We start from the raw sequence: 13248 nt of genomic DNA on the forward strand, positions 1-13248 counted from the left end.
TGCACCAGCTACTAAGAAGGAGAAAAATGACTGCTACTGCTGAACACCTGGACAGGTGGTTAAACATCATTTCTGGATGTAATACTATTGAATAACTTTGAGAATCTCTACTGTAGTGCCTTCTAGGCAAGAACCAACTGTTCATAGGAGACAAAGGGTTGACTATAAAGGGTTGTATTTTAATGGAGTCTAAAGAAATTTATTATAAGATACTTTATACCTGGATTATACTTTAGTATAATATAGAAGATACATTCTTTGTTATTTTTTTATAGTAAATGTTGAAATAAAAAGGAGAATAAACAGGTGACCAAAAAGCAGTAACAGTGAGATGAAGCAGGTATGTCATCATCAGTCAGCATCTGCAGGTTCATCGAAAAAGGCATTTCATCAACTAAAAAAGGCAGATGCAAGATCTGTATGTCTAGTACAATTACTCAAACCCAGCTTTTTAAAAAAATACTGTTGGAAATGCAGATAATCAGAAAGCATATTTATACAAATTAAAAGATTATAGAAGTACCTCAAACAGGTCCAGAGAAAGTGCAGAGATCTTCCTGCAATGCTTCAGGGAACAGGTAAACTTTGATAATAAAGACTGCTTTTGCAGTCCAGGAGAAACTGGATTTTAGAATTTCTAAAGGAAAGGTGTAATAGGTTTTAATAGGATGACATAAAAGTCAGAATAGCAATACAGATTAGGAAGAAAATAAGGGTGTTTTGAAAGTGAATGACTGTAGATAATAGTATAGAGCCTGTTAACTAGTACTCTTTTCCCAGGTGTTTGAGTGAATGCCTATGTCTTAATTGTGATTTATCTAGAAGATTTCACTTTTGCAGCACAGAAAATAATTCTCCCAACCTAATATTCATTACACAGCAGGCTGAATTACCAGATTCTTCATCATCATTATCCTGTGCAATAATCTTTCTGCATATTCAGTTGTTGACACCATGACCAGCAGCCACAGCAGTTACTGACTCATCTGCACTTTTCATTTGGGAAGTTATCTTGTGACCAAAACTGTAAATTCTAAATCCTGTCTGCTGCACCACTGTTTTGACTATGTGTTTGAAATCCACCTGAAATACAGTTACTTTCCTCCTCCTTAAAGATTTTATTCTTTCCAAGCCAGAAGCTCAGATCACCCTGTACTAAGCACTAGGATTTGGACTAGTGGTTAGAACTCTCTCTATATGAGCTGATATAATTTGATGAAGATCTAGTTTCAGTTTGCAATAAAGTAATTTACATGAAGCTTAAGAGTGTAATCAAATGATGTGTATGTGGAAACAGAAACAAGGCATTCTTTTAAATGCTCTATGAGGAAATTGGTCCAGAGGTTCTTGAAATACTGTAAAAAGAGAATGTATCCATGGGTTACAGGAGTCACAGACCAGCCTCTGCAAAGAGGGGAATAAAGTCAGCATCACACCTAGATAATGTCTTACCACACAAGAGTCATATTCTACATAAATTTATTAGCATGTTTTTAATTTGTAATCAGACTCAAGGTGAGGATTTTCCTCTAGGGTATATGAGAGGAAAAAACACGATACAAACATTAGTGAGTGTAGAGCAACTGCACTAATACATAACTGTTACTAGGCATCTTCACCAGAAGGCAGGATACAAAGTGTTCACATTCAGGTTGTTTAATCAGAACAAGTAATGGTTACAGTCATTAGAATAATATTATTTTACATGGGTGCTTGAATGAGTTCTCTGCAGATCCCTCATGGCTGCATCATCTTCCAGGAACCAGGAATAAAAATATAAGCTCTCCAGCTCCAAATGCAGAGATCTTTAAAAACGGGGCATGCCAAGTCTTACCTTTCTCCAGTAATGGGACCTGCATTCCGCAGAAAACGTGACTGTATTTGAGCAAATGTGACAAGCAGTCAACCAATCAACACAAGAAATACAGCTACAGTCAGGAAAAAAAAACAACAGAAGAGGTTCGTGATTAAAAAAAGAGTTCTTTCTTGCTACTGACCTGTCTACTATCCACCCAGACCCACATGATGTGACCTGAAGATACATACACATTCTTACATTTCTGCTTCCACAGTTTAATTATGTTACAGGATCTGTAGGCACATATCTGTTAGCACAGTGAAAAAGGCACTGAACAGTTTCCAGGTGTAATGGAACTGGCAGCAGGCTGGAGAATACAAGCCACTTGCACAACATGAAGAGAAGTTTTCAAGCTATCAGAGGCACAGTGAAGGTCACTGTAACATACAGGAATTTCTTCCATCCTCAGACAAGCAATCAAATATGCTTCCCTGAGAAATCCTTAGAAAGCTATTTCCCAAGTGTTCTGAAGACTGACATTTTCAACTCCCAAACTTACTGTCCTCATTGTGTGTAAAGTCACTTGTATGGGACACCCAAAGTATCCCAGATACGTCATTCAAAATGAGTACTCTGATTTAAGGTGAACTCAAAATCTTAACATGTAAGATAAAGAGCTGAAAGAAAATTGCTACAAGATGTAACCAGGAGTGAGTCACTAAGGCTAAAGAAACTGAAGTGAAAACCAGAGGAATGTTCAAGTTCAGAGGGTCTGGAAAAACGCAAATCAAGACCTATCCCACTGTTTGCCTTTTCAGTTATATAGCGGTTTTGTCTGCTGTAGGTTGTAGGTAAAAAGTTGCATTCCGCTAGCCAAAGGACACCGACAGCAACAGAAAACCCAGACTGTGCATTATATGAGCCTGCCTGATGTGCTCAGAAACAGAGGTCCTTGAGAAAACAGAGCTTTCTATTCATTCCCAAGAAAATTATGATAATTGGGACAAAGCTGGGAAGAGCAGCATAGAAGAAGGGCACCAGGAACACCATCTGCAAAGGCCGATTTAGTTTCCCATAGTTGGCATAACCACAGCAGGCTTGGTAACAGTGGCATCTTCCTCTTTCCATTGTGAAATGACAGTTTTCAGCTGCGTGTAGAAGTGCACTCCCTGGAGGAAAGTACAGACACGTGAAGCAGATATCTGGCCTTATGAATTTTTCAGGTCTGTTTTAGCGGTGTATCAAACAGCTTTTGCTTTATCTACAAAAAGGTGACTGGGGACAATTCCTGTCAGCCTGTTCTTTTTACTAGTTCCCCAAAGATTCTGGTTCTGTGAGAGTTTGCTACTTAGTTCTTGCTCCCTTCTCAAGCTCCTAAAAAAAGGCTTGATAGAATTGGCTGTTGTAACATGCATTATGGTGGCTGCACTTCAGTTTCCTGATTGAGAGGGCTTCAAAGTCTCCTTACTAATGAGGTCTGACAACCATCTCGCCATTGTCATTTGTAATGTGATTTAGCAAAAGTTCAACCCAATAGCGCACTCTGAATCAGCAAGTTACCTGCTTGCCATAGAAATTGGCGTCACCTCTGAAAGAAGCACGGGAACCAGTGAAAGAGAACATGGGCAGAGGTACTGGGATTGGAACATTGACACCCACCTATAAGAAAGGAAAGCTACCATATTAATCACAAGAAGGAACAGATTGCAGAACATTCTCTGAAAGCTACCACATTTTGTTTCCTTAAATCTGAGGCTGAGTACTGTTGCCTGACTAGTCTTATCAGTCACTATAGCTGGATGGCTACCCATGGTAAACAGTGAATACTAACAGCAACAATTTTAGCTTGCGCATACCTGCCCTACATCTACTAAGTGAGAGTATTTCCGGGCTGTGGCTCCATTGGTGGTGAAGATTGCAGTTCCATTTCCGTAGGGGTTGCTGTTTACCATCTCAATGGCATCATCCAAAGTATCTGCTTCCAGAACCACTAAGACAGGTCCAAAGATTTCTTCCTTGTAGCAAGTCATGTTTGGCTGCCAAGACGAACAGCAGAAAAGGCAGCTTGCATATAGAATATAATAAATAGAGTAAAATAAAAATATCCTAGTAGATTGGATACAATGAACACGCATACTGCTAATGCTCGGGGCATTCCTTGGATCACCCATCATACTGCATTGTCAAAGGCCATCCTTCAGTCCTCCTTGCTTTTTCACTGTTTCCCATGCCCTGGCATCTATATAATCCACTAAAAAGGGTACTGCTTTTCATCTCAACAGCTCTTTCTGCTTTCACCACCTGCCTAACCTCACTTACAGGTCTACTTTGACCAAGGCTGATTGAGACTGGGGTAGTTTAATTCAGTTAATCCTATTAATTCAGGATAGTTTACTTCAGTTCTTGTTGACAAAGTGACTAGAACCTGCTGTCCAACTCAGTGTCCAGGATTTATGTCTGATAATTAGCACATCTGACACATACAAAACCATCAGCTGGAGAGTACTTGAATCACTAATAGCTAGTACAGCAAACTACAAAACACTCACTTGACAAGTTTAAGTTTTACATAGCTTACTATGTTATTAACTACTCTGTAAGAAAACTAGGACTCATAAAACCCCAGTGAAACATTTGCTTTTGAATACCTAACCGTATTTATGACACACCACAGGAAAGTGAAGCATTTTAAGATGTTTAATGAAAATGAGACAAGAAAATGCTGAGCTGTATTAAAAGCCTGAGTTATGTCATACCATAAAATTAATAATAGCATAAAACTAATAAAGTACAATAGCAGAATTATTAAAATTGGTTTGATCTCATGGAATCACTCACCAAAAGGCCCATGAAGAACTGATTACTTAAATAGTAAGGAACCATACCAGCTAATTGCATAAACACAGAAGAATGAATTTAGGTATAAAAATTCACGTGGATGTACCTGGTAAAGAATATTTGCTCACAGTAATGTCCATCTCTTGCACAATGTGCATTATATTGAGAGGCTCACTCAACAAAGTTATGGATATATTCAACAACCAAGAGATTTTTGTACATTGTATTATTCCCATGAAGATTTCCATGTATTTAACTTTTGCTTCTGCAAGTCCTTAAACTGCAAACTGCAGGAATGTATAACAGAGGAAGGAAAATTGCAGGTTTGGCTGTTCATACTCCTCCTTAGGCATCAGCTGCTAGCCACTACTACAGATAGTACACTATGCTCCATGGACAGTTAGTTTAACATGGTACAAACTGCCCATATCTTCTTTTAGTTGGCTGCAATCCATTCAATTTAAGATTAACCTCATTCAGAGTATGTTGCAAATTCTTCTATCACCTCCACAACGGTATGACAATGAGTACTTCGTTGGAATTGTGCAAGGGAAGGCTGTGCTGTTTAGGGGCTTTCTATGTGGTGATTATTGACACTGACTGATTTGAGTAACCCATTTTTTCAGTTGTGCCTGCAATATACACTATCAAGCATTTGTTTTGGTCATCTTACCTTGACTTTGGCAAGGATTGTTGGCCCAACAAAATTGCCATTTTCATAACCCTTCACTTTGACATTACGTCCATCCAGAAGAAGGCTGGCACCTTCCTGTACTCCTTTCTCAATCAGATGGCAAACCCGCTCCTTAGCCTGGGGACTGATTAGAGGCCCTAGGTCTGCTCCAGGCTGGTCTCCTGTGAAGAGGCAAAGATGCCAAGTTTTTAACCCTGACAGCTTTGTCCTCACAAGCATCAAGGAGCTAACCACACTGGCAGGAAAAATGTGAAATTCCTGATGTTTCTGAGACACATAACAAAGATTGGAGACATTAATGAATAAGAGTAATAGCCTGCAACTCTCATAATCAACAAGTAAGAGAAGCATAATTTTAGATCACTGGGAAGCCAAAATTCGACAATGGATTCTACTCCGAAAGGAAACTTTTCCACTTTGAAGGACTTTATTGAACATAAACAAAAGATCATTATCCTAGTATTAACAAGCCTGGTTTTTCCAAAGTACTTGTTTCTATTTTTTGCTTTTTATCGCAGCTTACTAAAAATGGGAAGGATCTCCCAAGCGTGTGCATATATATATATATATAAATAAATAAATATAAATGGTAGGTTTGAGTTAACCATAACCTCAAAGCTCTAGTTAAAACAAGACCTATCCTGTAAGCCTTGCATCAGAGTCATACTACCAAGCCTTCCTACATATTCCTAACTCCTGAGTCTAGGGCTGTGTTTCCCAATCCAGACAATTTGCTAGCTCCTATCTCTCTACACATTAAATCTATAGTGCAAATAGCTTCAAGAGGCACACTGCAACTGACCTAAAAACCTACAGTTGTACAGAAGTGAAGTACCTCATAAGAAATTATCACAGTCTGTACCTGCATTTACACGTAGATTTTTGGCTCTATCCACAAGCTCCGGCAGCCATTTCTGAGCTCCTCCCACTAGAATTGCTGTAGACAGGGCCATGCAGCGTTGTCCAGCTGCTCCAAAAGCAGCTCCAACTAGCTGGTTCAAGGTGTTCTCTTTGTTGGCATCAGGCATTACCACACCATGGTTCTTGGCTCCCTGAAATATAACACGTCCGCAGTCTCCCATTATTAATCACCCCAGCCCATTTCTCTAGCTCTCTGGCAGTATCCTCATATAGTAGCTATGTCTCTGCTACCAACAGGCTGTCAAGAAGGGCAGCCTCATCACTCAACTACGAGTATCAAACTCAGCTCCTGTGGCTGAGTGGCATGGTCTTTCTTAACATTCACAGGAGACAGAGGAAGTCTACATGCTGAAGTGTGCTCTACATTCATTACCATGTTGGCCTGGACTCTCTTGCCATTCCGGGATCCTCTCTCATAGATGTACTCGCCAGCTTGGTTAGATCCCACAAAGCTGATTGCTCTGATATCCGGATGGTCACAAATGAAATTCACAGCTTCAAACAGGAAATAATACATTATAGCTGTGGTGCACAAATGATTCCCTCAGTTCCCATCCCCACAGTGCTAAATCTATGTATCTTTCTTCTCAGAATTCCGTATTTCTTACACCTGCGTTCCCCCCCATTGCCTATTTAATGCCCCTTTCCATTAATTTTTCAGCATGTGTACTCCTGCCCCTGTCCTCAGGCACTTGACTCTCTGCCATCTCTTCATGCTTTGAGCATCTCTCAAGGTGCCTGAGTGATGCCAAAGCAAAGTAACTGTTGTCTATTTGTACCCTCATGTTCTGAAGCTACTTGGGTGCTGTCAAAAATACCATCTTAGGAGGCAAGAATACTGGCATCCACTGCATATTTAATGAGGCATTAAATTCTAGGCTAGGCTTCCTTGTGAAACCAAGATGATTTATCTATGTATTTCAGTTGGAGCTTAGGTTGCTAAATACCATTGAGCACTTAACATCCTTTGGGAACTCTGATCCCAGCTCCCAAAATTTTGTCCACTCTATATATCTCCTGAAGATTTGGTACAAGATGGCAGAGAATCTCCTAGTCACCTCCTTTCACCTCCATCAAGAAGGCTGAAGCATTTGTTCAAACCTATCTAACAGCTTCAGTATCAAACTCTCCAAATGGTACCTCCATTGATCACACACCACAACACTTACACACTCCAGCCATCTCCCAGGAAGGGCTATTATTACCTTCATGTTGTCCATGGATGATATTCAGGGTCCCATCAGGGGCACCAGCATCCTGAAACAGCTTGGCAAGGAACATGAGTGCTCCTGGCACACGCTCAGATGGTTTCATTAAGAAGGTGTTTCCACAAACCATGGCCATAGGGAACATCCAAAGAGGAATCATGGCTGGGAAATTGAACGGTGCAATTCCAGCACACACACCCAGAGGCAGGCGGTAGGTATAAGTGTCCATGTCTTTAGTGATGGAGGGCATGGTCTCTCCCAGTATGAGGGATGTCACACTGCAAGCATGTTCAACCACCTCTGCAGCAGAAAGGGCAATATGCCACTAGATGATCTGTTACCCATTAGTCCCCAAACTCCCTTCTTACCACTGCCTTGATCCAAGTTTGTTTTGCAGTCTCCTTCCCACAACTTAAAACTCATTGTGCTCCAGAAAATCCCTTTGCTCTGCAAGCACTGTGAGCTCACTGTAAATGGATTATCTCTCAAGTGCATTATATGCCCATGTGATAGGAACAAAGACACACAGCCCCAGTAAAAGCAGCACAGGGACATTATTTCTGTACCATCTGCAATGAAACTTTAGTCATCTGAGTATAAGCAAGAAGTTCTTACCCTTTCAGAGCAATCTGTAGTCACTCCTATGAAAAGGAATGAATTCATAACTTGGAAGTGATTTTAGGAAACTCTGAGGGAACTTTTCAGGTTAGAGTTACAATTGCCCCTTCTCTTTCAGTAGGAGGCTATGAAGGGAGCTACATGTACAGAACCCCAGAGCAATGAGTTGCTCAGAAGACCTCCTTCCCTTCCTACAGGTTCTCAAAGCCCCTTTCTTAAGAGGAACAGCCAGCAGCTTACGGAGGCCTCGGAACACATCTCCCTCAGCATCAGCCAGGGTCTTCCCTTGCTCAAAGGTGATGAGTTTTGATATTTCTTTCTGAAAATGGAAATCAGAAAGTTTATGAATATTAGAAAAGTGCCTGCCCATGAATTAGGGTGCAGGGATAAGGTAATTTAAGAGAGTTGAAGATCACAATGAACAGACTGAGTACAACCCAGAAGAGCCACACTGACTGATTAGCTCTTTATAGACAAGGAGCCAGTAAACCACACACGTGACAAAAAAAAAAAAGTGGGTTGGCCTGTAATGCACAGCTTTCAGATGTCACACCACAGACACACTGGAAAAGAAATCAGGGAAACCCAAAGACATAGTAACATACTTCTCCCACTTCTTTACCGGCTGGCACACTCTCCATCAAGACTGAAAGTTTGTTCCTCTTGTGGTCTGGTACAGGGAGGAATGCAGAATAATATTTCCTGAGAAGCACTGCCTCTCTGTCCCCATTTGATGGAGAGTGCTTTGCTACACCTCTCGGTGCCAGTGTCTCAGTTGGCTTCTCAATTGTGGCAACTATGCCTCATCAAGAACTATGTAAACCCCAAGTCTCCCAATTCCTAAAGTCAACTGCAACTCATTCAGCAACAGCCATCACACAAAGCCATGCTGTCTCACCAGATTGTCCTTGATGAGTTGTTGATAACGCAAGAAGATTTGCTGGCGACTCAAAACAGAAGTTTCTGACCAGTTCCAAAATGCCTTTTTGCAAGAAGCCACAGCTGCCTCCATCTCACTGGCTGTGGCTTTTGGTACACGGCTAACCACTTCATTTGTGGCCTGAAGGAAAAATCAAACTGCAGCAAACCTCAATTTTTCCACCTGTTCTTGCCAACCAGTCAACAGTCCTTTCACACCACACACCTAATTTCCTTGTTCTAAAAGGATCTGAGGGGGGAGCACAAAAGAGACTCCTTCCTTGGTGCACACAAAATGCCTGGGCTACAATTGGAAGAGTTCTGAAAACCTGCACTCTACACATCTCAAATTTGGCACCCAGAAAACTGCAAATGCAATGCTGATTTTCAAGTTGGGAGTTGAAGTGACTTCTCTATTTGGAAGCTTCCATAAGTGTAGACTTCTGTGGACTGTGGTCTTTTCCTTCTGCATCATTTCGACTCATCTGCTGTCCCTCTTGCACATTAAAAGAGGCAAAGTTCCTTATGAAAAAGCAGTATCTGACTGTGCACTAGCACTGATGTTAGTTTACCTAGATCACTAGGCGAAAGTAAGATTTTTACCAGCAACCTTAGTTCTAGAGTATTTTAACTTTAAAAGCTTGTCTTTGCCAGTTTAACTTCCTTGTAATGCACTCTTAAAAATTAAGCCTGCTTTGACATGACAAAAAAAAAACAGGGACATCACTAAGAGAGAAAGTACTCAAAATGAAAGAAAATTAAACAAGAACAGTGGTTGCCACATACAGATGAAATGAGCTTCACAAACACAGCTCACTGCTCTCATCACCTCCACACAGCAAAACAAAATAGGGCTTTACAGAGAAAAGTTTTAGATATCACTGTCTAAGTGCTTACCAGGGGTGTCAGAAGGGTAGGAGTTATGAGTGCAGCCTTATTTGTCTTTGGTGGAGGACTCTGACAAGTACAAGTGCTACTAGTCTAGATTATTTTGCACTGCATAGCATCTAACCTACAAATTCACAGGGAGTATTGTGTCTCACATCTAGAAACTCTCTGAAAGGAGAGGAGCTTCAGTTGTCAACATTTTTTACCTTGGTCTGAGAGTGAAATCAGTATCAGGACTCAGATGGCACCAAATCACACCTGGTTGATTTCACATACAGGGTGAAATAAACCCTTCAGAAATTTGACATACTGATCACAGAGCCTGTCTATGAGCAAAAAACCCATAAGCAGAGTTCAAGCTTGCTTTCCAGAGATCAGGGGTTTACTACACAGGGGAGATAAAGGAGGTCATCACTTTCCTAAGACTGACATTTCATGTGAAATGGAAATTAAGAAGCAATTACACAGTGTAAAATCCATCTTAAGCTCCAAGTATAAACCTTTCCCAAAAAACGTATATACTTTCTCCTTTTGCCAAATGCTTGAACAGAGGCACAGACCCCTGCTGCACAGTGATCACTAATATATAAGCTGAGACCCTTTCACTTACCGGGTTATGGATATCAATCCATTCAGTAGTTTTGGACTCAACAAACTTCCCATCAATGAAGAGTTTGGTTGTTGGCTGTGGGGGACAAAATACTGGACAGTAAGTGTTCTTCATCTCAAGGTGCCTAAACACCAGTGTGCCTTCATCATCTACCACTACACTGCCTGCTAAAGAGTCTAGATCCAGTATTTACAGCAAGACTCAGCTAACTGCTTAGGCTGAAATTTTTCATGCTCTCTGCCCCATTTTTTTCCTCACTTCACACCAAAATGGCCAAAATTCTCTCCACAAAAAGTTATAGCAAAAATACATTGCTATGCTTATGTTCAGAACTATTTAAATCTACTTAATCACCTATTTACTAAGTTAGAAAACTGAAAAATCCTACAGTAAGTGGTCAGAAAAAACCTTATGAGAATTCCATATACCCAGTGCACACTGTCGTATGTGTTTCCTTCCATCAAGCCACTAAGTAGGTTCATCTCTCCAGCTAATGGCTACAGGCATAAAACAGGACTTTCCCTGCTCCCCACTTGGTCCTGCAACTGAGAGCAAGGAACCTGCATCCACAGGTTTCACAGTGACTCTCTGGGCACGCAGCACAGAAAACAGAACTTTCCAACTCAGATGCAGAGAAGATGAAAGTTTGGAAGAAGGAGTTCTGGTAAATGTAGAACAGAAGGAAAAGCAGAGGTAGAAGCTGCAACTAGCGCTGGATAGGCAATAGAACTGTATCATGCAGGAAAACAGATTGGGACTCTATAAATGAAGAAACCAGAAACTAGGAGTTGATAATGGGAGGCAAGGAGAAAGCAAGAACCAGTTAATCATGCCACAGAACAGTGGCTTGGGGAGAATGGATAAGAGGATGGGGAAAGAGATCTGCTGCATGAAGACAGAAATGCTGCATGAAGAATAAAGATGGGACAGATCAAAAGAACTGGGATATAAACCCAAACATATAACGAAACTCTGTGAAGAAATTAGGATGTGGAATTATGAGAGGGAGATGAGGATTACAATGCTGTCCAAGGTGTAATGAAGGGAAAGAGATCAGAGAAAGAATCAGGAATACAAACAGTGTTGACTGGACAAACAATGATAGTGAAAAGTGGATGAGAGTGAAAAAAGTGAACAGCAATGAGAGATGGACAAGCAGAGAAAGCTAGAATGAGAAGTACAAAGTAAGGCTGTTAACAGATAAGCAAGACCTAGTGATTTAGGATGTCAGACCAGGGGTCAATCAAGAATAAAAAGTTGCGGATGATTATGTAGCTGGAATTACACTTGAGAAAGAGAGGCAGAAGTCCGTGCCTGTGAAAACACAATCCCTCTAGAACCTGGAAGGAAATACAGGATATATGAGTCCCTTGACTGAGTTTCCTGACTGTCAGAAAAGGTCTCTTCAGTGGACCTACAAGATCCAGTAATTTGTGACCCACGTAGACTTCAGTGCAGTGGAATTTAAGGATATATTTGTTTTCACATTGCTTCAAATGGGCATCTAGAAAATCGCACATACAAAGAAAAATATTTTAAGTGAGCCAGAAAATGCTGAATTAAGAGTGATCACACTTTTTCCTCAAGATCACCACCTTTTCCCTGTACAGAATGAGCCTGCTATGCTTACTACAAGGACTGCAGCAAAGCAAACGTTTTGGAGAATCATGATTTAGTTGTTCAGAACCTAGAGAGTGTACAGCCACGGATACTGGAAGAAAAATGACACTATAACAGTTAAAGTTCTTCAATACTGCCCAAACAAAACTAGATTCTCTCTCTGCCACAACTGGATGATATGACACCCATCCACAGCTCAATACCACCTTTTTTCACTTATTACCATTGTCATATATTCTACGTTCACTTTTGCCGATCTTATTGTAGGAATATTACACATAGTAAAAGAAATCTAAAACTCGGCAAAAACCCGGCGTGCTACTTAAGGAACACGGAGAAAACACTGAGCTAACATACAGCCCTTAGGGGTATACCCGCTGGGCCAGGCAGGGCTGGATCGCTACGCGGAGTAACGCGGGGTGATTCCCTGGGCGGCTACACCGGGACCCGCGGCGGGAGCGGCCCGAAACGGAGCTCTTCAACCAAACAAATCTGACATTGAACCGTTTCCTTCCCCTCTTGCTGAGCGCGGGGCCCTCCGTGCCCGGTGCACGGGCAGCCCCGAATGTTTGCTCCAGACACACCCACCGGGAGCCTCAGAGAAGGGAGCTGAGCTGGGCTGCCCCACACTACCTCACGAAGGAAGACCCCCCCCCCACGGGTCGCGCAGCCTCCCCTGCCCTCCGGCTCCGCTCCGCGGGACGGGCACTCACCACCGAAGTCGAGGAGAAAGAGGCAGCGGCTGAGGTGATCCAGGGGGCACCGGGTCTCCGCGGCAGCTGGACGAGAGGGGAAGCACAGAGCAGCCCGGTTCCTCAGGGCTCCCGACCGTCTCAGACCCCCCAGCCCTGCGCACTAGTCCATCTAACCACCCACCCCCCGCCACCGTCGGCTTCCCGCTCGGGACCACCGAACCTACCGGGCCAGGTGGGCCGCGACCCCCCTTCCGCCGCCCGCTCCTTTCCCCTCCCCTGTCCCCTCCTGCCACGCCGAGCCGGAGCCTCACCCTCAGCGCCACCCGCCGCCGCCCGCCCCAAGCAGCACGCGCCACCACGGCAGCCACCGCCATCCCGGCCGAGGGTCGCTGCACCGCGCCCCCCCGACGGCGCCTCTCGCCCCGCCCCCGCCCTCCCGA

The 13248-nt window shown here is 42.6% G+C and overlaps 1 protein-coding gene across 1 annotated transcript; it reads right to left on the bottom strand.

Moving 5' to 3' along the window:
* Positions 1-1462: 1462 nt before the first annotated feature.
* Positions 1463-13221, bottom strand: ALDH6A1 (aldehyde dehydrogenase 6 family member A1). Its single transcript, XM_061463570.1, has 12 exons — positions 13120-13221; positions 12827-12892; positions 10494-10568; positions 8976-9137; positions 8318-8396; positions 7457-7759; positions 6625-6746; positions 6193-6382; positions 5310-5491; positions 3655-3834; positions 3359-3457; positions 1463-2967 (listed from the first exon to the last, which is right to left on the bottom strand). The coding sequence occupies exons 1-12, from the start codon at positions 13180-13182 to the stop codon at positions 2863-2865; spliced, it is 1626 nt and encodes a 541-aa protein (XP_061319554.1). The 5' UTR covers positions 13183-13221; the 3' UTR covers positions 1463-2862.
* Between the last annotated feature and the right edge of the window lie 27 nt (positions 13222-13248).

The sequence above is a fragment of the Pezoporus flaviventris genome, unplaced genomic scaffold, assembly GCF_033815535.1.
Source record: "Pezoporus flaviventris isolate CSIRO_AGI_PZ_B2104156 unplaced genomic scaffold, CSIRO_AGI_Pfla_v1 ptg000036l, whole genome shotgun sequence".
Lineage (NCBI taxonomy): Eukaryota > Metazoa > Chordata > Aves > Psittaciformes > Psittacidae > Pezoporus > Pezoporus flaviventris.

Coding starts and splice junctions, on each gene's coding strand:
- ALDH6A1 (XM_061463570.1), bottom strand. CDS start 13,182: ATGGCGGTGGCTGCCGTGGTGGCGCGTGCTGCTTGGGGCGGGCGGCGG. Junction 9,138..10,493: donor GGATTGATATCCATAACCCG/GTAAGTGAAAGG, acceptor TTTTTCCTTCAG/GCCACAAATGAAGTGGTTAG. Junction 3,458..3,654: donor ACTTAGTAGATGTAGGGCAG/GTATGCGCAAGC, acceptor CCTTTCTTATAG/GTGGGTGTCAATGTTCCAAT.